This window comes from Dendrobium catenatum, unplaced genomic scaffold (genome assembly GCF_001605985.2).
Source record: "Dendrobium catenatum unplaced genomic scaffold, ASM160598v2 fragScaff_scaffold_716, whole genome shotgun sequence".
NCBI lineage: Eukaryota > Viridiplantae > Streptophyta > Magnoliopsida > Asparagales > Orchidaceae > Dendrobium > Dendrobium catenatum.
The window spans coordinates 7,424,962-7,450,728 of NW_021319178.1; the positions used below are offsets into that span (position 1 = coordinate 7,424,962).

General features: G+C 35.4%; 1 protein-coding gene across 2 annotated transcripts; it reads right to left on the reverse strand.

Moving 5' to 3' along the window:
- Positions 1 to 816: 816 nt before the first annotated feature.
- LOC110114946 (E3 ubiquitin-protein ligase SINAT2) lies at positions 817 to 24,628 on the reverse strand. 2 transcript variants are annotated; one of them, XM_028696056.1, is made up of 5 exons: positions 24,401 to 24,628; positions 23,815 to 24,079; positions 13,784 to 14,157; positions 1,763 to 2,149; positions 817 to 1,620 (listed from the first exon to the last, which is right to left on the reverse strand). In XM_028696056.1, exons 3-5 carry the CDS (start codon positions 13,991 to 13,993, stop codon positions 1,303 to 1,305), a joined length of 915 nt encoding a protein of 304 aa, XP_028551889.1. In that variant the 5' UTR covers positions 13,994 to 14,157; positions 23,815 to 24,079; positions 24,401 to 24,628; the 3' UTR covers positions 817 to 1,302. The 2 variants fall into 2 exon arrangements, with proteins under 2 accessions (XP_028551889.1, XP_020703671.1); XM_020848012.2 differs by lacking the exon at positions 23,815 to 24,079.
- Between the last annotated feature and the right edge of the window lie 1,139 nt (positions 24,629 to 25,767).

Below are 25,767 nucleotides of genomic sequence, written 5' to 3' on the forward strand. Positions count from 1 at the left end.
ATGGTCAGATTCGCTCTAGGTTAAATTTAGGTAAAATACTTTCACCCATATAATAAACAAGTTTAATTCAAGTTAGCCGAATTCTGTTTGTCAATTTTAGGTCTAACTCGGACTCAATCTGTCAATCCAAATTGACAGCTCTAAGTACGATAACATCAAATCTTCGAAAGTTGATAAAGAATAAAAAGTTCTAATATATCTAAATGAATAGTCTCCTCTACAAGTATTACATTACTAAACTTCTTTTATTTTCACACAAATTTTTCTTTCATTTTATGCACTTTCCTTAAAAGAAAAGTGGTAGAAACCTCTTTTTTTTGACAAGATAAAAATTTTATTACCTTTCCCTTTGATGATGAAATTGATAGTGATATATATTCTCCAATGAGGATAAGATGATCATCCACTTACTTTTCCACTAGTTCTCTTGTGTTGCTTATATTCTTCTTTCACTTCATCAATTGATACACCCTAACTCTTTCGCGTCGTGGTTACCCTCACCACTCCATTCAAAATTTTAGCATCACTTCATCAATTGATACATCCTAACTCTTCGCATCGCCATTACCCTCGCCGCTTAATTCTCGGCGCTTCCCCTCTCTCTTTCCTTCCTCATTGCTTGTACACATGTGATTCCAAGATATCTATTGCAAATGATTTATGTTCAATCAAATGAAGAAACACTTTCCCTATATTAGTTTTCCATCCAACCAAACTATTTCAAATGAAGAAAATACAATATTTGTTTAACATCAAAGCAAACAACATGATAAAAAGAGTTGAAACAAAATAATAGAGAACATAAGAAAAAAAAAATGTTGTCAAATTCTTCTTTGTTTTTTTTATCTTCTAATTGTCTCTTCATTTGTCACTCATAATTATATGAAAAAGCATAAAACAGCTACTCAAAATGGCACCATTGCCAAGAAATGAGTTCAGTGTCTTCATCCACAGTTAAAATAGACTGCTCAAAAGATAATAACTCCCTTAACTTCATCAAATCTACAACCAAACCAAACCAAACCAGAGCAAGGAGAAAACCACACTCCCAGCTTCATCCAGAACTTCTCAGGATTGAAAGTTGGGAACCCCACTAAACCCTGGGGAAAAAAGGGATCAGAATATCCTCATCAATTTTTTGAGGATGATTAAACTCAAAACTGTTAGATTTACTACATAATTAATACAATAAAACTTTTGATTATAATATATTCATCTTCAAGCAAATCTATCAGCTATGAGATCCATCCTGACCCCAAATTTACCTCTAAACCCTACCCAAAGAAAAAGATAGCATCAAAGTCATTGTTCTCTCCAGATGCGGCCAGTGACTCTCAGCTTCAACTCCTGCCGACCGCCGGAGAAGACGAGTGCGACATTGCGGTGGATGATCAGACCATCATAGTCATCTCGAACCTTCCGGTGATCGTCTCTAATGCTCCGAGGGACGCCTTGCCATATGAGCTTTCTGCAACTGCCCCCAACTTCTAAGCTGTAGAGGAAGTTCTTGGCCTCACTGTCCTCACCCATGAACCTCACAAAGGCCATGTAGACCGGCGCCTTGCCGATTAGGAATGCTTCAAAGTGGAGACAGAAGTGTTTCCCAAAACAATTGAAAACCTAAACATCAAAGATTTTGGGTTGAGGCTAGCTAGCTTGAACTCAACATGTCTAATCTACCTCTAATCTGAACAGCCATTGACTAACTATAAGCACATAAGGAAACCAGAAAATGGTGAACCATTAGTAAGAAAAAACTTACAGTTAGCATCCATGTTGCATTCTCAACCTCATGGGCATTAGATTTAACATAACGATGATTGAAAGTACATCCATCATGCATGTCCACTTTATGATCATCCCTGAGGTGAGCCACAAGTGTAGGAATATCTCCTGAGACCAAACATTCAGAACCAGCATATGGACAATTGTAGGGCCTATATCTGCATAGTTGTTCATGTTTCAATTTGCTATAGTACGGGAAAATTTCAGAGCACCCAACGGTCAAGTATCTGCAAGGGAGCTCTAGCGACTCGGCTACTTTCTCGAGTGCCAAGCATCTAATATTACCAAGTTCTTGGCGGCAAATAGGGCAGCGATTCTGTACCGTGGCCTTGCATTTTGAACACAGGGTGTGACCATTTGGGCACTGCACATAATGACAAAAAAAATTTTGTTTCAAACATTTTGCAAAAATTTACAGGAAAAATATAGGAGTGGAATACTAATATATAAATCATGTAAAAATATTAAAACCAACCACGAAAAGTCCTCAAAAGGCAAATTTCACATTAGCTTACATCAAAGATAATTTTCAAGTGAGACTACATCTCATGAAATGTTGCAACCTCAAGAAATGGTGAGCAGGTTCATTAGTAACGGTGGCAACCACAAACAAAGTTGAGTGCATTCATGGAATGCATTCTTGCTGACTAAAACAGCTATACAGCTATTTAAATCCTTAAAGATAAATCCAAAAACAAGAAAAAATTCACTAAGCAGAAACTTTTTCTTGCGTATCAAATTCTTGCCAAAGCCAATGAAATCTATAAATTCCTTGCCAGGTCTCACGCAAGTGGCACCCAAAAAAACAATATTTGTGAGTGTGAAATGGTTGCATAATTTTGCCAGCGTGGATCATAATCACCAAAACTTTTGCTCTCTTTCTTTCATCTTCCACTGCCCACTCATCAATCTGTGAACTACTGTAATTTTTATTCCGACACTGATCAGTTGGTGGATTATTATAATATTCTTTGATTATTATTCCCTGATTTTTCTATTTTTTTAATTAGAACCTCTTCAAAGATTGTATAAATATTAGACAAATGTTAGAATGATATTATCTTGGATTATTACAACTATTAATACATGGTCTTCCAGTGCTAATACAACCATTTGCAGGCATATTCCTGCTCGTTTTGATGTTTTACAAATAGCTTTGTGGTATACAGCTCAAAGAGCTGGTTAATTTTGTATGAAAGTAAAGAAGAGTTTGCAACGAGATGAGTTCAGCAGAGATTTAGGACATGATTGGTTGACAAACCCACCTTTCACAAGTACTACTGTAAACAAAAAAAAAAACTCAGTCCATGATCCTCCTAACAAACAAACCACAAAAAGTATTTACCAAATCCAAAGCCTCTTCCAATACATCCATCATTACATGGAGTTGAACTTGTCTTAGAAATTTAAGTTCAGCATAAAATCCTACTAGAGCAAAAGCAGCGGAAGTAGAGATGGTGAATTTGTACATCTCGACTACTGAGAAGGAAATCTAGTGTAAAGGGAGAGCGAGGAAGGTGTAGTGTAAGAACTAAGAAAGTATAGAAAAAAAAGAGATTGAGAAGGTGAAATAAGTGACTGCCTCAAAGTTAAAGAAAGAACAAAAAGAGAGAAAATATCATGCGGCCATAATAAAAGAGAGAGGAACTGATCCCCATGGAGGATACTTAAAAAAGTTTATATGTTTATTCTGTAGTAAACCACCTTAAATTACAACCTATGGCCTACTACTTAAAATAATAGCCATATTTTCTTGGACAACCTAATAATAAAATTAGAATATAAACAAGCATGTTTGAAATGAAATATAGAAATTTTACCTATGACAATTAACAAAATGACAAATAGGAACAAATGGCACAAAATAACCAACTAAACTTGATTACTGATACAACTATGACTCAGTACTAATAACTAAAATTAAGCATTTTTCACTATATTAATTTCCCTAAATTACAAAAAACTCGACTCTGAAGAGTTAAAACGTTCTTATAAGAAGAAGAGATCCACAATTGTCCTATTGAGCTACCAAAATGCATCTCAAAAGGCAGAGACTAAAACAAACCCATCACAGGGCAAAGGTAAGTAAGAAGAAATGTATCTGAAGAAACAAAGGTAAAGAATAATATCATCAACAATATTGGTAGAACCGTAGAATGCTCTCATTCAATCCTCGAGAACAATTTGTTAGGCCGGTTCTCACTGAACCAGCCCAGCCGGCCCAAGATGGGCCAATTTTTTATAAAGGAGGTGGATCCGCCCCCTCCCAATGAATGCCGCCCAAGCCTAGTGGACCCCACTAGGAAGCAAATTAAGGGGAGAGAGAGAGAGAGATGGCTAGGGATTGGAGGGAATTTTGAATTAGGGAAGTTTGAATTAGGGAATTAATGTATTAATAGTATGGGTTGTTTAGGGTTAGGGTTATGCATGTTTTGAATTGTTTCTCTTGAAATTTCCTTGGCGTCTTGGGATCTTGACTCCTTGTCTAGAGATTGGGAGAGAACGATCCTCCTCTCAAATTGAGGATCAATTGTATCTTGCTTTGGTGTTTGCTTGGCATTGATTCGATTATTGCAATCTATCATTTTTTATTGATTTCATCCATATTTTTGCATTATTCCCACTGTTGTTACCAATTATCAAAAGGGTTGCTTGCGAACTCAAGTAATTCCTATCAAATTGAAATCAGAGCGTTGTCTTGGGACCATCGGCCGCTGAAATCCTGAAATTTCAGCAGAGAAATTTCATCCAGAAGAAGATCTTCTCGTAAATCTTAAGAAGAGTTATGGCCGGGAAGAAGGTTGAAGTTTTGGAAGGAGAAATTGGACAATCAAAATTAGATTTGGAGGAAAAAATTTCCGATTTTCAAAATCAGATTTCATCCAATAATGAAAGGATGAAAGAGAAGTTCGCAGTGATGGAAGAGATGTTGAAAAAATTGTAAGAAGCAAAGACCAATCCGGCGACATTGCGGAAGCAAGGGTAAATATTGGCGGAAATGGAAGAGATGGAAACTCTAACATGTTTAGGGGAAGGGAAAATCCATGAGTGGAGATCTTGGAGGGTGAAGTTGAAATGCCTCCTATATAACCACTTTCTAGCAAGGAAATGAGCACTGGTTTCGAAAGAAAGGTTGCTAATTTTGTAGGGAGAAGGTAGGAATCCTACCGCAGAGGTGCTGAATTTGAAAGAAGAATATGAGAATTTTAATGAAGGGGTTGGGTATGATCACCGGAGGGAAGATCGTGACAACGGGTGAGCACCTCCTCTTTGCGGAATGGAAGGATTCACGGGCAACGAGGGGAACCCGAAGGTGAGGAAGCTGAAGATGCCCATCTTTGAGGGCGAGGATGGACATGGTTGGATCTACAAGGTGGAATATTTCTCCGTCAACGGGTTGACGGAGGAAGAGAAGCTGACGGCGGCAGAACTATGTTTGGAGGGGAAGGCACTGGCATGGTACCAATGGCATGACATGAGGCAACCCATCAAGATCTGGAGGGAGTTTAAAGAGTGCTTACTAGAACGTTTTCGAACCGGTAGTGGAGGAGACTTCTATGAGCAATCAGTTGCATTGACACAGGAGGGAACTGTGGCAAATTACTGATAGGAAACACTTGTAGATCTCAAGTATTTCTTACCAATCTTCGGAAAACAACGAGCTTTCTCCACAATAGTCCGCACAAAACAACAAAAACAATAGATAATTTGTATTGTTTGATGAAAAGAAAACAGAAAATAGCAAGATACAATTGATCCTCAATTCGAGAGGAGGATCGATCTCTCCCAAATCTCTAGAAGCCGCTAGAGCCCAAAAGAAAACCTAAATCTAAGAGATCTCAAATTTCAGCCAAATTCAAGATGCCCTAACCCTAGTAAAACAAAGTATTTAATGCATACAAATCAAAAGGAAATCCCTAAACAGTCCCTACATTCAATTCCCTCCTAATCTTCCTCAAAATTCCTTCCTAAAACGCTCCCGTGGAATCCCGGCTCGCGTGGCATCCGCCAGACCTCAATCCACATTCCAAACTTACTCCAGGAGTTTCATGGAAGCGATGCTGGGGGCCATTCATGGGTGCAGAAGATATACAGGATGTTAGCCTCAAAGTTGTACTGAAAGAGGATGCACAGAGGTGTGGAGGAGATGGTGGACAAGTGTGAGGTCTGTCAGAGGAACAAATACCTGGTGATGTCGTCAAGAGGACTACTACAATCGTTGGCTTTACTGATACGAGTATGGGATGAGATATCCATGGACTTCATAGATGGGCTGCCCCGTTCAGATGGTTTCACGATGATTCTAGTGGTGGTGGACAGGTTAAGAAAGTATGCTCACTTCATTCTCCTCCGACATCCATGCACCGCAGTGACAGTGGCTTCAGCTTTCATCAAAGAGGTGATCAGATTGCATGGAGTGTCAAAGGCGATAGTATCAGATAGAGATAAGGTGTTCCTCAACCTTTTTTGGAGAGTTGTTCAAATTACAATGGGCAGTTCTGAAGAGGAGCACTGCCTACCACCCATAGATAGATGGCCAAACATAAGTGATCAACATGAGCTTGGAGACCTACCTGAGATGCTTTGTGTCGGAGACACCCAGGCTATGGGCCAAGTGGCTATCATGGGTCGAGTACTAGTACAATACCTCTTATCATTCTGCTTCTCAGATGACCCCATTCAAGGTGTTGTACGGAAGGGATACTCCCAACTTGGTGCACTTTGGGAGTAGCAGTATTCTAGTTCCTTCAATGGAGGAGTACTTGGAGGAGAAGTGCAGAGTGTTAGAGGAGTTAAAGAGACATCTACATAGAGCTCAACAGATTATGAAGAAACAAGCTGATGGACATAAGAGGGACATCCAATTCAAAGTAAGGGAGAGGGTGTTCTTAAAGCTCCGACCATACAGACAAAAGACAGTCGCCAACAGGAGTGAGAAGCTTGCTCCAAGGTACTTTGAACCTTATGAACTATTGGGGAAAATTGGAGCGGTAGCATACCGGCTAAAATTACCACCAACGGCTACTATACATTCGGTTTTCCATGTATCTCAGTTGAGAAGGGTCATTAGAGATTATACAACCAGCTCGGAGTTTCCGGTGATACTAACTGAGGATTTAGAGGTGATTCTGGAATCCTTAGAGTTGATGGGGGTTCGCCAAAAAGAAGATGGAACTAAGAAAGTATTGATCAAGCGGAAGAATCTTCCTGACTACGATGCTACGTGGGAGCCATACGAGAGGGTGAAACAACAATTTCCTAGTTTTCACCTTGAGGACAAGGTGATTCTTTGGGACGGCAGTATTGTTAGGCTGATTCTCATTGAACCGACACAAGGTGGGCCCGCTTTTTTCTACAAGAGGCGGATCCACCCCTCCCAATGAATGTCGCCCAAGCCCTAGTGGACCCCACTAGGAAGAAAATTAAGGGGGGAGAGAGAGAGAGAGAGAGAGAGAGAGAGAGAGAGAGAGAGAGGCAGCTAGGTGTTGGAGGGAATTTCGAATTAGGGAAGTTTGAATTAGGGAATTAATGTATTAATAGTATGGGTTGTTTAGGGTTAGGGTTATGCATGCTTTGAATTGTTTCTCTTGCAGTTTCCTTGGCGTCTTGGGCTCTAGACTCCTTGTCTAGAGATTGGGAGAGAACGATCCTCCTCTCGAATTGAGGATCAATTGTATCTTGCTTTGGTGTTTGCTTGGCTTTGATTCCATTATTTCAATCTATCGTTTTTTATTGATTTCATCCAGATTTTGAATTTTTCTCGTTGCTTTAACCAATTATCGCTAGGGTTGCTTGCGAACTCAAGTATTTCCTATCTTAATTTCATCAGCTCTGTAAAAATGCCTATAGAATTCTTGAGGTCTTCATAAACAGTGATAGACTAATTTGAATTGATCTAAAAATAATAATAATAATTTGAATTGATCTCATATTTTGAGAAGGGACTTTAAACAGAAGTTTTTTCAACTGGGCTTATGATTAGGTTAGGCTAGCTCAAGTTAGTTCAAAAAGTAAAAGTAAATATAACTATGAAGATTAGGTTTGATTGGCCGACCTTGAATTTAAGAAGCATTCAATTGGGTTGATTTAATTATGGTGAGTCAAATCCAACTATGATGATTAGGTTTGATTGGTAGACCTTGAATTTATGAATCATGTGAAATTAGGTTAGACTTGGAGAAGCTAAAGAGATATAATTTAGGCTTCGTTTAAGCACCGAAAAAGTAATGGCCAAAAGCTATCTCAAACAAAGCCTTAATTAAGGTGCTTAGAGGAGGAAAAAGTATAAGGAGATTAGGATGAAATTTAGAATTCAATTTTCAAATTCTGAGTTCTTGCAGTTCAAATTTGAACTTCAAACTAAACATTAATTTCAGTTTGAAATCCAAATGTAAGATGGGTTTGAAGATTTTAGTGGAAGAATTATGGATGCTGTTGTGAAGGAGTTATGAAGGATATTGTTGAGGGGAATATGGAGGAAATTAAGGGGGCTTTTACATTGCATTCATTTTACTTCAAATCAAACAAAAAAAATATCACCTACATTTACTCTTCCACAATTCTAAATATTTCAAAAACATTGCATTCCCTTTACACTGTTATTTTACTATGTATTCTTTTTTTAACCAACCAAATAGTGCCTACACAAGTAAAATGGAAGAAATGCTTGAGAAGAAGAGGTGAACAAATACCTCTATAGTAGGAAAAATTATTACATCCGGTGAAAATACCGAGCAATACCGAGCATACCGAGTGTACCGAGCGCGCTGTACCGAGCACAGTACAGAGCACTTTAGTGACGTGGCGTTTTGTTATTGGTTTCCGGATGCATTCGGTAACCTGACGGAATAATTATTCGAGAGGTAGGGAGGCAAGGATAAAAGAGAAAGGAAAAGTTTACTAGCTAGGAGAAAGAGTGAGTAATTGATCTTTCGAATGAATGCTAAAAAAGGTCATATACTTATACCATAATAAGACACCATTAACTAATCCTAAGACCAACCATTTCCTATAGTAACCAATTTTCTCGAAAATTTAACCCTAAAATAACAACATCAAACCTTTATCCCACCATGTGGGGTCCGCTACATGAATCCTTTTTCTCCATTGTGCCATGTTAAAAGTTAAATTCTCATTTAAATCTAATACAAAAATGTTATTTCTAATATTTTCTAACCAAATCTTTTTAGGTCTACCTCTACCATTATTAGTCAAATCTAATACATCTACTTTCCTAACCGAGTCATCGAAAGACCACCGTTTAAAACATAAAAATAACCCTAATAAAAAAAAAGTGTAGAGCATCTCCAAAATAACAAATGATTATTTTACTACTGGCAAAAGACAAAAATATTAAGAAGGCCAGAGAATATCAAATAACTTACTAACATAACTACTGACAAAATTTAAAATAATATTAATAAATCAAAGTATTTTGCACTAAATAGTTCCCCTTGGTTGCAAGAATAACTTTAGAATTCGAAATGTTGTAGAAGGGAGAACTAGAAATACTCTCAAGTTTACTGCTGAGCTAGAAAAATCATAATATGTGAAATCCATCAAAGAAAGAAGAGATGAAAAAAAATCATATAAATGTAAAGGTGATGAATGAGGAATCCAATTCAAAATAATAATAATAATAATAATAAATAAAAAAGGGATCCAATTCAAAAAAGAAAAAAGGTGAAAAGGAAGAACAACTACATCATCAATCTGTTAGACCTGTCCGCACGGGACCGGCAATTCACGAACAGGTAGGATCTCCGCCTCCTGCGGAGATCGGGCGGGCCGACCGCTCAAACAGAGCGTTTTAGGAAGGATTTTTGGGGGGTTTAAGAGAGAAATTTGAATGTAGGGATTGTTTAGGGAATTCCTTTTGTTTTATATGCATTAAATAGTTGGTTTTCCTAGGATTTGAGTATCTTGAATTTGGCAGAAATTTGAGATCTCTTAGATTTAGGTTTTCTTTGGGCTCTAGCGGCGTCTAAAGATTTGGGAGAGATCGATCCTCCTCTTGAATTGAGGATCAATTGTATCTTTTCTATTTTGTTGCATCTTCTAGTGGAATACAAGTCTTGCATCGATTCTTCTCACGGTTTTCCTTGGTTTGTGCTGATTTCCTGCTCTAGACAGCAGGTTTTTGCTGTTTTTCCTGCTACAAACAGCCGTTTCACTGCGGTTTGCATATCGATTTCGGTTAGGATTGCTTGCGAACTCAAGTATTACCTTAGGGTTACTTGCGAACTCAAGTATTTCCTATCACAATCATCACTAAGGATCTCTTTGGGATGGTTGTAGTTTTTATAAAGCTAGTTGTGAAGTTACTATGGGAAAAATAGCTTAGCTACTCTTGTTACAAAAAAAAAATTTCCACCACATAAATTTCTAAAAAAATAATGAAAAAGCAAAAAAAAAACAAGAGCCAAATGAATGAAATTATGATTAATGTATCAGAAACAAAGCAACGAAAGAAGTTGTCCCAAACAGACCCTAAGATAACAATAGAATACTTAATGTATTTATACACAATAATAGGTTAATCTAAATTCATTCTCTTATTTTGCATAACTAACTTAAAAAGGTTGACTTTTATTCATTTTGATTTAAGGTTGGGCAGAATTAGTCTAATTGTGTTGGTCCATCGAGTTAAGCTAAACCAAACTAGGTCAATTGTGTTTTTAGGTAGAACTTGAGTTTGGAAATATATATTAAATTAGATTAAGTTTAGAGAAGCTAACCAAGTTTACTGAGTTAAGGTGATTGGAGAAGGTAAAGTGTGAGATGTAAATTGAATTCAAGTTTTGGATGAAATTTTAAAATTCACAATTAAATTTGAATCTCAAATGAAAGACATACATGGTGATTTTGGCATATGAATTGCGAAGGACATCATGGAGGGTATTTTTGAAAGAATTGTGGAGGTTATTATGAAGGATATTGTAGAGAATATCTCTTTTAAAGTATATAAACCTATCCCATCTATTTTATAAATGATGAGGCGGGTACAAACCTAGTTCAAGATTTTTTTTAAGAATAAGGCTAACTACACACAATAATCAAGCCATTAAATCTCGAAACTGACACCAATGCCATCAAACTAGGGAGTATACTACCTGAGCCAAAGCCCGTTGCTTTATGTTGTGGAGAATATGGATATAAAGTTGCTTAAGAAAAGTAAAATTTGAATTGATAGGATAGTGTTTCGAATTCAATTTGTTTGAATTCAAATTCAAATTGGAATTGAAATTTCTTTTTTTTTTAACTCATCAAATTCAAACTTCAATGTTTTTCTTTGAAATTTAAACTGTTCTAAACATTTCACATTTAACTTCTTTTTTTTTCAGTATCTTACAATTAACCAAACGGAATTGTGGAAGGGGGATGTCAATATTGGAGGTCAAGGAAGAAGGCTATGCAAGCAATAATGCTGAAAAATGTCAAAAACAATAATTAAATTAATACCAAAAAAAGCATAACTCCTAAAAGTGTAAGATTTTGCAATCTAAATTAGATTAATGAAGGGAAATGTTCTGCGGATGTGTTTGGCTCTATGGAATTCAAATTTGTGTAGAGGAATATGGTTGAGAGACCAAAGAGATTACAACAACAACAACATCAAGCATTTATCCCACTACGTGGGGTCAGCTACATGAATCCTTTTTCTCCATTGTGTCATATTAAAAGTCAAATTCTCATTTAAATCTAATAAAGAAAGGTCATTCCTAATATTTTCTAACCAAGTCTTTTTAGGTCTGCCTCTACCTTTCTGAACATAAGTCAAATCTAATACCTCTACTCTCCTAACCGAGTCATCAGAAGGCCGCCGTTTTATGTGACCAAACCATTTAAGGTGACTCTCTCTAATCTTATCTTCTATTGAAAGCTACTCAAACCTTTTCACATATATGTTCATTTCGTATCATATCTCTAAGGGTAAAGCCACGCATCCACCTGAGCATCCTCATCTCTGTCACACTTAACTTAGTATTATGCTTCTCTTTTAATGGCCTACATTCGACACCATAAAGCATTGCAGGCCTCACCACCATCTTATAGAATTTTCCCTTGAGTTTGAGAGGTAATTTTCTATCACACAACAAGCCCAATGCATTCCTCCACTTCAACCATCCAACTTGAACTCTGCTGATAATATCTCCATCTATTTCACCATCACTCTGAACAATAGATCCAATATATTCATTAAAAAGGTTAGCAAAATATCTCATCCATCTTTGTTGAATATCATCTTCTAAGAAAAGTATTTTTTGATCTTCATCTTTAATACACTTCACTTGAACTAAATCCTTACTACTCCTATCTCTTTGTTTGGCTAACTTATACATATATCTTTCTCCCTCCTTAGTATTTAATCTATTATATAAATCGCTAAAAGCTAATGTCTTTGCATCGCATATTGCTTTCTTAGCATCCTTACGTGCCACTTTATATATTTCCCAATTATCATAATTTTTAAAATTAAACCATTTTTTATAACAAAGCTTCTTATTTTTAATTTTTTCTTGATCATTAGGATTTCACCACCAACTATTTTTACTATTAGGAGCTTTTCCCTTTGATACTCCAAGCACATCTTTTGCAATATTTTTAATATCACTAGCCACTTTTTCCCACATAATATTAGCATCCTCATGTACAGACAAAATCTTAAGATCTAAAATCTTACTCTCAAAAATATTTTTATTAATATTCTTTAAATGTACTCATCTAATCCTAGAATATCGTTTTACTTTATTTTTTATTTTTTGTCCATTTATCTTAAAGTCCAAAACTAATAATCGATGTTGGGTACATAAATTTTCACTCGGAATAACTTTACAATCTTTATTATCTAAACGATCTAATTTTCTTATAAGAAAATAATCAATCTGAGTTGTACTATATCCATTTTTATAAGTGATGAGATGCTCATTTCTTTTCTTAAATAAGGTATTAACAATTTAAAAATTATAAGCTAAACAAAAATCTAATATGGTCTTGCCACCTTCATTTGTCATTCCAAACTCATAGCCACCATGAATGCTTTTAAAACCATCTACCTCTCTACCAACATGTTCATTTAAATCCCCTCCAATAAGAATTCTTTCTTCAAGAGGTAACTTTTGTATTAATTCTTCTAAAGAAATTGATGAGAAATAAAAAATGGCAATGTCATGATCTCTTGAAACCACAAAAATTAGAATGCACAAATATCTCTTTGAATTTGGATGCTTTAGCTCTAATACAAACGGGAAGTGAATGTAAAGATCATGGTGAACTTTCAACATCTTGATTATTAAGAATGGAAGAATTCGATATGAAGAACTCAAAATGTGTAGAGAAAGAATTGGGGAGATCAAGAGTAAGAAGATATTGAGAAGAAGAGATGAATGAACGTTTCAAGAGAGAAAGGACAATATAAAGAAAGAAAGAACCTCATGGTGTTGAGAAAAAGGGAGGAATCAATCCCTAAAGAGGATGGCAAAGAAAGGTCATATATTTATTCCTTAATCAACCATTTTCAGTTATAACCTAAGGATGATAATGATATCTATAACTTTGTTCGACAATATAACCTTAATAACATTAAAATAATGAAAAGATGCCTAAAATGATATATGATTTTTTTAACCCTAAAACATTAACAAGATGTAAATAAGAAAATGGCAAAATAATTGACTAATCATGACTATATGACACAAATAGAAGTCAATATTGGTGACTAAAGGTAGGCATTTGCATTGCAATTGCAGAATCATAATACTTCAAATGGAAGTGTGATGAAATATATATAGTTTTAAATAATAAGCAATCACATAAATATGCTAAACCAACAAATTTATGAGGAAGGGATGCAGCTTTGAGCAAGCAAAATGGTACATATCCATAGCATCACAGCACAACAACCTCATAAAGTAATCTAGGAGGAAGAACAGCAAGAGAATACAAATACAAATCACGGAGAAAAATTAGGCCAGTCATGCAGGTGGAAGAAAGTGACCTGATGAATAGGAGGGTACATTGAATTTGTACAGACAGGGCATTCAAGTAGCTCATGCACACCGCTGGTTGAAGATATACCAACTTTGATGCTAGAAGTTGCAGAAGCTATGAATGAGCGAGCACTATCAAAATCAATAGCTGTTGATGAATCACAATCCATGTCTTCAGCATCAGGAAATTCCATGCCAGAGCCACTTCCTCTAGCCATAGCAAGCTATAAGTTTACTCAAAATCCTTACAGGCCATCAATTTACTTCCCACTAAAAATCAAAGCACATATGAGTTTAGGACAATATTTTATTCTGCTTCACCAAAACAGTAAAGTGTTTTGACCCTTGATTTCCATGAAGAAGAGATTCTTGCAGAAACAAGCTGCAAAACATGAAAAAAAAAAAAAGTCTAATCAGGCATCAAGAAATCCAAAAACTAGTAGCCGTGCTGAGTAGAACTTGTAGTCTTCTACAAAGTTGTGCATTACAAGCATTGGCAATCAACGGGAGCCAAAGTTAATGAATATAAGCAACCAAACAGTAATGAATATATGTATGTATGTATAAAGACACAGCAGTCCATTGGTTTCTATCATGATTCTTCCCCCGTAGTAGGTTCAGCCTTCTGTGGTGGATGAAGCTCAGAAGCTTATGTTGAATGCCAAATCTATGATAATCCCAGTCACTCCACTTTAAAATGTTGGCATCATGTTGATTTATCCTACAAATCCAAGCCTCATGCTATCCTTACTAGTAATGTTCAGCCCACAATCTATTGGATATTGGATTTCCACGCCACTTCACATTTGACAACTGATGCAACTTAACTTCAACATTTACGGCCTTAATTGAATCTCCGTAAGTTCATATTGGCGATGGTGACATGCTTCCAATTGCTCATACTAACAAGATCTCCTGCCTACGCCAAACTGCAAGCTTCACCTAATATCACATTTCCAAGTTCTCCATATTTCACACAATCTTATTTCTATAAATCAAGGTTTTAAAAGCCGAAATCAAGAATCGAGGCGTTTTGTCAAAGCGAGGCGAGGCGTAAGCCTTGAGGTGGATAGAAGCGTAAGCCTCAAAACAAAAAAAATTAAAGTTATTTAAAATAATAAATAATTACAAAAAATGATAAAATATTAAGTCAATTATGAACTTGATCATCGAATAAAAAGGTTGATGAAGCGTCCGCATTGAGGAGCGCCTCAAGTCGAGACGAAAGCCATGCGCGTCGAGGCTTAAGCCTTGAAAGGTTGGGAGGAGCGTGCGAAAAAGGCAAGAGTTGTACGCATAAGAGTATAACGCCTCGAGGCATTGCCTCGATTTATTGGGTTTATATGTAAATACCACCGAGTAGTACGCAGTGGAGTCGTATAAGGGTCGGGTATAGGATTAGAGTATCTGCTTCATGTGAGAACTGAAAGGAGAAAGCGAACTCCGCCGACTTGACAGCCAAGTTTGGTCGAGTTCGATGTACCAGAGGAGAAGGTAAGGTTCTCGTTCCCGTTTTGTACCTCTATCTTTCTTCCTCCTGTCATTTTCTTCATATTTGCCTGATTTTCTTCTCATTCTCGTCGTTTGCTTCATCTTCAAATGTGATGAGGTTATTTCTTAATTGCTTTCGACTTCGACGTGATTCTCCGACAGCAGCCACCTTCTTCTTTCCCCTAACATCAACCACCTTCTTAGAAAATAACCCTACTATAAGGGGGTTATTTCCCCTAACAGCAACCACCTTCTTTCGACTTCAACGTGCCACTCTACGAAGGAAACAATTTATTTCCTAATTGCTTTCTCTTCAAACGATTTTTCTTCCAATCATTTGCTTCATCTTTGCCTGATTGTCGACTTGAGCATCCACCTTCTTCTCAACGACGTACCTCTCCACAAAAGTAACAATTTATTTCCCTAACTCCCTTTCATTGTTAATCTTCGCCCGCTTTTCATAATCAATACGAATTTTATGAAATACAAATTATGATAAAATATTTCAGTTATATTTAGTTTATAATTGATTCAAATATTTATGGTCATCGTTCTCCATTTTTTAAAAAAAATGTTTCATCTTCAGAATCATTTTAGTGGTAATTCTTATGTTATTATAGGTTTGGACATAATTACTTATCAATTTATAATAATTTTTTTATATTAATTTTGATTGGATTGGACAATTTCTTATATTAATTTTGAATAATTTAATTGAATTTGATTGGGTTTTTATAGCTACTGCACAGTTATGCATAATTCACTTTACTTTGACATTGCATTCTCCCATGCACATAATGATTATGAAACTTCTATAAATCACTTCTGTAAAAAAAATATAGTATCTTTAAATGCGAGTTTAAAATCATTTAATTTATCATATTTATGATTTTAAAATAAAAACATTGACCGGAACTACTAAAACACATTATAATATATTATAGTTATGATTTTAAAATAAAAATATTTTAAAAACTCTTTAATATAAATTTATGCAAACGATGTATTCAAAAAATAAATTGAATATTTATATATTTAGCCAAATACAACTTTGATTCTACTCATATATTTTCTGTGCATAATATAGTAATATATTCACATGTAAATTTCATACATCTTTCCATACATCTAACTTTGATTTTTCTTTTGTCGTTCACCATCACCCATCTTTTGTTATCTCTACATGTAGACTAAAGAGGAAAAATAAATAATAAAGTAATGTATCGTTAAATTCTAAAACAATAGAATTATAAATCTAAAATATTTTATATGTCATCAATTCTAGTACATGATATTTGTAATTTTTCCCATATAAAAAATTTTGAAATATGTCATCAATTTATGATTAAATTTGTATTTTTATTTAGGGAGTTTTACATACATACCACTTAATACTATTCTATTTACATATTTAACACCTAAAACTTTAATATTACATAAATACCACCCATAGTTCATTTTCATACAAAATATGAGTGGTAGAAATGAAATATATGAGTGGTAGGAAAGAAATATAAGTGGTATATTTGATATTAAAATAATATAGGGTGGTATGGATGTAATATTAAAGTTTTAGGTGTTAGATATGTAAATAGGATGTTATAAAGTGGTATGTAAGTAAATTTCCCTTTTATTTAATGTTAATTATTTATTTCTATCAATTATTAGTATGACTAGTTCCACAAGAAGAAAAAATCATGTATGGAAATATGATACATTGATACTCAAGTTGAAGTGTCAGGCGAATGTGCGAAAAAGGTATATGTTTATATGAAATGTAATTTCTGAAATAAGCACATAACTGATGGTGTTAATAGGTTGAAAGAATCACCTAGCCTACACACATGTCAATGTTAGACCCTGTGCAAAAGTACCTGATGAAGTAAAAAATGAATGTATATATTACTTAAAAAAGCTTGCCACAATGAAAGATGTCACATAAAGAAATATGGAATAGATTATAGGAAATTTTTCTTACTATGGTTTACAGTATGAATGTTCAGTAGTCGAAACCAACTGCTTTCTTCTAACCGAGGCACTCGGGGACCCATTGATAAATTTATGTTTAATATTGATGATGAAGAAAACACAAATACTTAAGATATTCCTCCTATTGCTATAAAAAACTAAGAAATAGAGTTTGTTTAGATATTGCAAGATTTATCTATGAAAATAGTATACCATTCAATATTGTTAGGAGTCCATCATTGATCAATATGTTACGATCTGTTAAAAGTTATAGTAGAGGACTACAACTTCCAAACATATATGAGCTAAGAACTTAAATGAGGAGGTCAAGATAACTTTAAAAATGGTGGATGAAATTAAAAAAACGTGGATTAAGACAAAAGTAACAATATCATACGGTTGGTCAGATATTCGACATAAAAGTATTATTAATTTCTTGGTCAATAATCCATATGGAACTATTTTTCTAAAATCAGTTGATACTTCAAGTTTTGTAAAGCATGCACATTACAGCAACACTTACATGATTTTTAAAAAATAGTTCCATATGTATTATTGATCAAGAAATTAATAATATTTCTATATCGAATATATGACCAACCATCTGACATTATTGTCACTCTTGTTTCAATCTAAGTATTTTTTACTTCATTCACTATTTTTAAAATTATTTTGACATCCTCATTTAGCATCCAAGTCCTCAGCTCATACATGCTTAAAAGTTGTAGTCCTCTATCATAGCTTCAACAAGTCGAAACATATTGATTCATGACGGGCTCCTAATAACATTGACTGGTATACCATTTTCATAGATGAATCAGGCAATATCTAAACAAATTCTATTCCAGAGTTTCTTTGTAGCAGTAAAAGAGGGAATATCCTAAGTGTTTGTGTTTTCCTCGTCATCCATACTAATCATAAATCTATCCATGAGTCCCCGCGTGCCTTGTTAAAATAAAGTAGTTGGCTTCTGTTGACCCCTATACCTCAAACCACATGAGAAAGAACACAAACTGGTGAATAAAGCGATAAGCGTCTTAGCGCCACGCATCACTTGAAGGGTCAAACGACCTCCGATTGTAAAACATACAGCATCGTTGCGATCAGGACATTGAATTTTGCTGGGTCGAAGCCCCTCGCAATTGAATCGGACGAGATCGGTCAAACGGGACAACCGACACCAGAAATTAAAGCGTGAGGCTGATCAAACGATGTCGGATCGATAAACAGACTTCGTCGTTACGTTCGGAACATTGTCAACCTCTAAAAACTATATTTTGTTTATTCAATTTGAAACATCCATATTGGTGGCACGGATAACCAGGCAAATAGCACAAATTTTGAGGAAAATTGGTCTCGTCGTTGTTCAAATGATGTCCGTTCGTGAAATGGATTTCTCCATTGCGATTGGAATAACGCAAATATTTAAGAACTACATTTTCTATATTCAATTTGGATCATCTGGGATGGTGGCATAAATATCGAGGCAAAACACGCATACCGGAGAAAGAGGCCTCGAGGTTGCCCAAACGAGTCTGATTGCAAAACGAACTGCGTCTTTGCGATCGAAACATCAAAATTATCTTAGAATACCTAATGATGACGTTCAATTTAACAAATTGATGGGCATGCAAGGGGGTCGATACGAATATCGAAGCAAAGCATGCGTATCGGAGAAAATTAATCTCGGCGTCATCCAAATGAGGTTTGATTGACGAACAAACTTCGTCGATGTGTTCGGAATGCGTCACATTCTAAATACACTATCAATTTGCCTGAATGAGATTGTGTGTGCAAATCGAGGCAATTTCAAAGTGACAACACATATTTTGAGAAAATTGGGCCTCAGCGTTGCCCAAACGAAGTTTGATCGCAAAATGGACTGCGTCGTTGCGACCGGGATATCGGCAATACCCTAAATACACTACCAATTCATCTAATTTCTATTCGACGAATTTGACACATTAAACGAGGTGATTACACACATTTCAAGGCAAAATGCACAAAAATCAAAGTAATATTCATTGATAGTCGTGTCAATATCAACTTAATTAATGACATTTCTTATAATAGCATGTCATTATTAGCTCTGCCTGTGAATTTAACCAAACATAGCAAGTCAACTGAGAAAATCAAATCAAAATTACTTCGCATTAATCATACCTGAGACTGTCGAAACTCTACCGAATCCCGGATATCCGGTTGAGTGGAAAACCTCGGACATATGAGGCCTCGTTCGAATACAACCTTCCAGCGTTAAAATGAGGACTAAGGCTTCATTTTTTTTTCTTCTCATCTCCGAGCACCAAAAACTTCTGTCTCTCGCAAGCTTCTTTCCCGACCCACATCCGACCCAAGGTGACGATTCTCTCTGTTTACCGAACTCCACTTCTCAATCTTCTCGATTTGCCCTCCAGAAGCCGTTAATTCCAACCCTCCAAAACTCCCTTGCCGAGTTCTTCCTTCACTGAATCATACGCCTGCCTTGATCTTCACTGTACCGAAAGTCTTCAGCCAATCTCAGCGACAACTCAAGCCTCTATACCTTCCGCGCCTACTGCACTCATTTAGCAGCCACAAACTGTGCTTTCCAACCTCCCCAAACAGCTATTCGTTCTGTCTACTTCACCTATCCGCCAACCACACTTGATCCTTCTTCAGCTGCTGATTTCAGCAACTTGTCTTAGTTCAAATGTTGACTTTTCCTTCTCTGTTTCACGCCAAAATCAATCTCAGCTCCACCAAAAAAAAAAAAACTCCCCAAGCTCTGCAGAACCGCCACCTCATCAAACTCACATCAGAGCCAAGCAGAACACTTGCTGTTCTAAACTCAGCCAAGCCTCCGTCTTCAACAGGTAAAACGTCCTTTTTTTTTTTTGCAAACCGAAGCCTCTCTCGGTTCCACCTCCTTTGCTTCAGTCGAATGCTTCGGTTCCACCTCCTTTACTTCAGTCGAATGCTTCTTAAGAGCAGGAATTGTACCTTTGTCGTTGTTTCATGTGAAATCCACTTTATTCTACCTACACTAAAGTCCAAATCAAAAGCTGCCCCAACTGTAGCCGAATAGATCAATTACTCTCGGTAGCTTCACAGGACTTGTGCACTATCTGACTTGTGATTTATTTAAAGGTTCTACCAAATCAATCATTGAGAGTCAATCACAGCCACCTAAACTCCAAATAGTCCACTGAACTTGGCTGTTGAAGTCGACCGAGTTTGCTTTCGCCTTTCAATTCTCACACGAAGTAGATACCATAATCTTATATGCGACCCTTATACGACTCAACTGCGTACTACTATATGGCATTTACATATAAACCGAATAAATCGAGGCAGTTCCTCATTACGCCTCAAGGCTTTACGCTCTTCTGCGTACGCCCCGCGCGAAAAAATCACACGTTCCACCCGACCCTTCGAGGCTTAAGCCTCAGCGCATATGGCTTCCGCCTCGACCTGAGGGGCACCTCAATGCGGATGCCTCGTCCGCCATTTTATTTGATGCTATAAATAAGTTGGTTTCTTATAATTCATGCCTAATTGTTTTTCATAGTTCTAGTTTTACCATCAAGGATTCGATGAGGAATCACACACATCTCCAAGGCATTTCTCATCAACAGCTGTATTAAATTAAATCCACCAGACCTACCTCAGTTCCACATTCTACTCTCATCACCATTTCATCTACTTCAAAGCTCTGGCAGCACAAATTCAATCATCCTTTTGTTTCTATACAATCTCAGTTTCAATCAACCACAATCAACATCTGCATCTCTCAAAATAACTCACTGTGACTCTTGAGCACTAGCAAAGGGTCACAAAATATCTTTCTCTAGTTCTCTTTCTCATAGTAAGAACCTTTGGAACTGATAAATACTGATGTATCGGGTCCTTCCCCAATTTTGTCTATGCAAGAATATAAATATTATCTTTTATTTGTGGATGATTTCTCTCATTAGAGTTGGGTGTATCTTATATGAACAAAATTCAAAACAACCTCCTAATTTTTATATTTCAAAGCTTTAGCTAAACATAAATTCATCAAAATTCATCATTCTGATCATCTGATGGTGGTGAAGAGTATATCAATAAAAGCCTTCAAATTATACTACACAATATTGACATTGTTCAATAATTAAATTGTCCTCGCACAATCAAACAAAATGGCGTCGTTGAACATAACTCTAAGGACCTTGATGCTAAAATTCCATTTTAATTCTTGGTGGATACTTTCTTAAAAGTCATTTATCTTATTAGTTGGTTTCCATCCTTGGCCACCACTAAATGTTCTCCTTATCAGTAACTCTATAATAAAACACCCACCTACAATCATCTTAAGATTATTTGCTGCTTATGTTATCCGTGCTTACCCACTGTTTTAGAGCATAAATTTGAACAAAAATCCTATCCATGCATATTTTTTGGGTATGTTTCCAGCTATAAATGATACAACTATTACAATCTTAAAACAAAGTTATTTTCTCACCCCATGGCAAATTTTTGGGACATATCTTTTCCTTTCACTCAATCACTATCTCTACTCACTCTTCATTCCTCAGCCATATCATCCAACATCAACCCTTGTTCCCACCTGCAGTTGGCCAAATCAATCTCAGCAGCTTCAAAGTTTTCGATGCATCAACCTGCCCATTCCTCCATTTCATATCCCTAAGCTGTTCCTCCCTCTCCCAATACTAATCTACCTCCGAGTGAAATTACATCTTCTTCTTAGCCTTCTATGCCTCCACCATCTACCCAATCTCATCTAATGGTAGCGACACTGCAGACTAGTACTCTAAAATCAAAACAAATTGTGAGCATGTCAAATTGCCCAAATAATTCTGATCCAACTTGTTACTCAAAATCTATCAAGAAAAAAGTGTGAGATCAAGCTATGTCTGAAGAGTTCGAAGTTCTTAAAGCTCAGGGTAAGTAGATTTTTGTTCCACTGTATACCTCACAAAATGTGTTAGGCTTCAAATGAATTTATAGGACCAAACATAATTATGATGGGACCATTGCTAGACACAAAGCTAAGCTTGAAGCTCAAGCCTTTAAGCAAGAGTATGGTTTAGACTATTTTGATACCTTTAGTCTAGTAGCAAAGTCACCAAACATTCTTTTGACTGCGGACATTACCTTTAAGTGGAAAATTCTACAATTGCACGTGTCAAATACGTTCTTACATGGTAAGCTAAATGACTTAGGCGCAGGGTTTTCAAGCTCCACAACATCCAGATTATGTTTGTCTGCTAAGGAATTCTATTTTTAGACTAAAACAATGGTTTGCTACTTTTTCCACTCGCTCACTTCAATTTTGTTTTAAAACAAGATAAACCGATCCTTCCTTTTTTATTTATAACCAAGGCAGCACTTATTTGTATATTTTAATATAGAGACAAGGATCAAAATGGTTCTTAAACTCTTTATGAAAGATCAAAATAGTCCCCAACTATATTAAAGAACAATTTTTGTCCCTCAACTCCTTAAAGAGGAGCAAAATAGTTCCACAATGGGATTATTTTGATTCCTTTTAAAGACTTGAGGGACCAAAATGGTACTTTAATATAGTTGGGATCATTTTGGTCATTCATAAACAGTCAAGGAAAATCAATCTCTCTTTTAATATACATGGATGCCATTCTCTTGGCTAGAAATAATTACAACCTTATAGAACAGCTTCTCGTTGATCTACATAATGCTTTTAAGCTTATAATTCTTGACATTCTAAGCTACTTTCTTAGCATTAAGCTCCTCAATACACCTACCAACATTCATCTTACTCATCAAAATATGCTGCTAAATTGTTAAAAGAAGGCATGGCTGACTGCAACTCCATTTCTACTCCAATGAAACTAAAATCTTTTCTTCAACTAACAACAGTGACCTATACTCAAGTGCTGAACATTATAGACACATTGTTGAATCCCTGTAGTATTTAACCATCACTCTACCCAACATTTCCTCTAATATGAATAATCCATCTAAACACTTGCAATTAACTTCTTAAAAGTATTCTTCGGCACCTTAAAGGTACTCTATCTTTTGGTTTACCAATTAACCCAAGCAATCTTACACTTCATGCATATTTAGATTCAGATTGAGCTGGTGATCATATGGATAGAAAATATATCACTTACTATTGTACCTATCTTGGAACTACATTAATCTCATGGCATGTTAAGAAGCAAAAGACAATAGTTCAGTCATTTACTAAAGCTAAATATTGAGCTTTAGCCACATTAGCCACTAATCTTATTTGGATGTGGCACTTGCTTCAGGAATTTTACATATACATCTTGCATTCCACCTCTCTATTATGTAACGAAGTATCAGCAATTTCTCTTGCTAATAATTCAATTTTTTATATAAAAACTAAACATATTAAAATTAATTTTCACTTCATTCGAGATTGCATTAAAAACACCACTCTTATAGTTCATCGTATCAAAATAGATGATCAAATTGTTGGTATATTTACCAAAGCATTGCCAGTCAAATATTTTCTATAGTTGTGTGCCAAGTTAACAATCAATGAAAATATTGTTAACTTATGATAAGCAGACCGGATATGTAGACATACTAATGATATACAGCTTATGGCTGCTTTCTCTGCCGTGATCAAGCACCTTCATTTTGTAACCAATCCTCACCGTGGATGCCTTACCGCCTCCATCATATCATTCTTGCTTGCATCTTTTCTCTGCTATGTTTTAACCTTGCTGTATTTGTGTATCACGGTGAGGACTATGGAAACTTGTCAAAAAGGGCTTCCTTCTACCTTCGTTTTCTCTTTTCATTTTATTATGTAAGGTTGGAGATTTCTGTGATTCTCAACATTAAGTTTGCTGGATATCCAAAGGCAAATTTGAATATAAGGAAATCATTGGACAAACATGCAAGGAGGGATGGAGGGAGACACAAAGAGTACAAATCAAATGCCTTTACATAATTAATTTTTAAAGTCGAGAAATAGAGAAAATACATCCACTTTGACTAAACCAACAGACAAGAAAAATTCGACAAGCTTGACACCAAAACAACGTAACTCCCACATAACTCAAAAGTTGAATGCGCCCCGATTATATAACCCAAAATCCAAACTTCTTTTAACGGAGAACAATTAAAAAATCCCTAACAAAAGCCAATACAATTGAAATCACCATTACCTGTGGGCTAGCGGCCACGACAAAGACTGGAATAGCGAAGACGATCGCCTCGACGCCGATCGCCGTTAGAAATCTTGAAATTCCTAGGGTTTGATCGGCCTCTACGAGAAGACACGGGCGTCGCCTCCCGCTCGGGCTCTAAAAAGTCTAACCGCGTAACAGGCGCCAGGAACAGGAAGTCTAGTGAGTTGATGACTCACACAAATCTTTCACTCGAGTTAAAAATGGCAGAAACTCTGATCTCCAATCACGTGGAGAGGCCGAAGAAAATAAAATTATAAAAAAAATTCTTCAAAGACTCTAATCTCTCGTCACGTGGATGTCCGTGATCCCCTTTGGATATTGTATGAAAAAATTAAAAATAATAATTAATAAATAAATAAATATCCTCTTTTTTAATTAATATTTTGATGGAATATCTTACTAGATTTTTTAAAATTTATGAGTGAAGTTTCAATACGTTGGATTGAACTAAAATTAAAAATAAATTTTTATAGAGTTCAATGATACTGAGCTTATATTGAAAATGAAAAGAAAAAGGCATAAAATCTCTATTTTTAAATATATTTTGATTTCATATGTCACATATTATCACTTAATATAATTAAATTATTAAAATATAAATAAATCAATTATGAAATCAATAAAATTAAATAATCAGAATAATCTCGTAAAAAATATTATGAATATATGATAATAGTTATATTTATCTAACCATTCAATCATTTAATTATATAATTTAATTATATTGAATGATAATATGTGACACATAAAATTAAGAACATATAATAAAAATAATCTCATCCCGATACAAAATCTATCAACATAATCTCGATCACTGATTACACGTTCAAATGAGAGCTGAATCATCCAATTACCCTTCTCATTTCATGACATGAAATAAAAAAATTGTTCATATTGACCAGAATTATTAGATTGGGCTAATTGATATTTTTTTTAATATGAGATCTAAACTCAATAAATTAAGGAAAGAAAATTATATTAAAAAAAAAATTACAAAGTTATACTATGTTCAATAAGATGGGGAGAAACCAATTGGAAACAAAAGAATGAAACAATAAATTATAAAGCATTGATTCAATTCCACACAACTAAGATTCAAATTATTTTTAAAGGAAGGCCAAAACCTCGAAGATAAGGGTGTGAATAAGTAGAATATGAGCTTTATTCAACTTGATTAGTTTGAAGTTTTGACTATTAATAAAAAAGTCCTAGATTAAAATTGTGTAAGAATTTGACTTAATTGATCTAAATGTTCCCCAAAAAAATTGAATATGAGCGTTTGACATGTGTCCACTTTTAACTAATTCTATTTTTATTTTATTTGAATCAGCTTGTACTTAAAA

Coding starts and splice junctions, on each gene's coding strand:
- LOC110114946 (XM_020848012.2), bottom strand. CDS start 13,993: ATGGCTAGAGGAAGTGGCTCTGGCATGGAATTTCCTGATGCTGAAGAC. Junction 2,150..13,783: donor TGTACCCTCCTATTCATCAG/GTCACTTTCTTC, acceptor CATTATGTGCAG/TGCCCAAATGGTCACACCCT. Junction 1,621..1,762: donor ATGCAACATGGATGCTAACT/GTAAGTTTTTTC, acceptor TTTGATGTTTAG/GTTTTCAATTGTTTTGGGAA.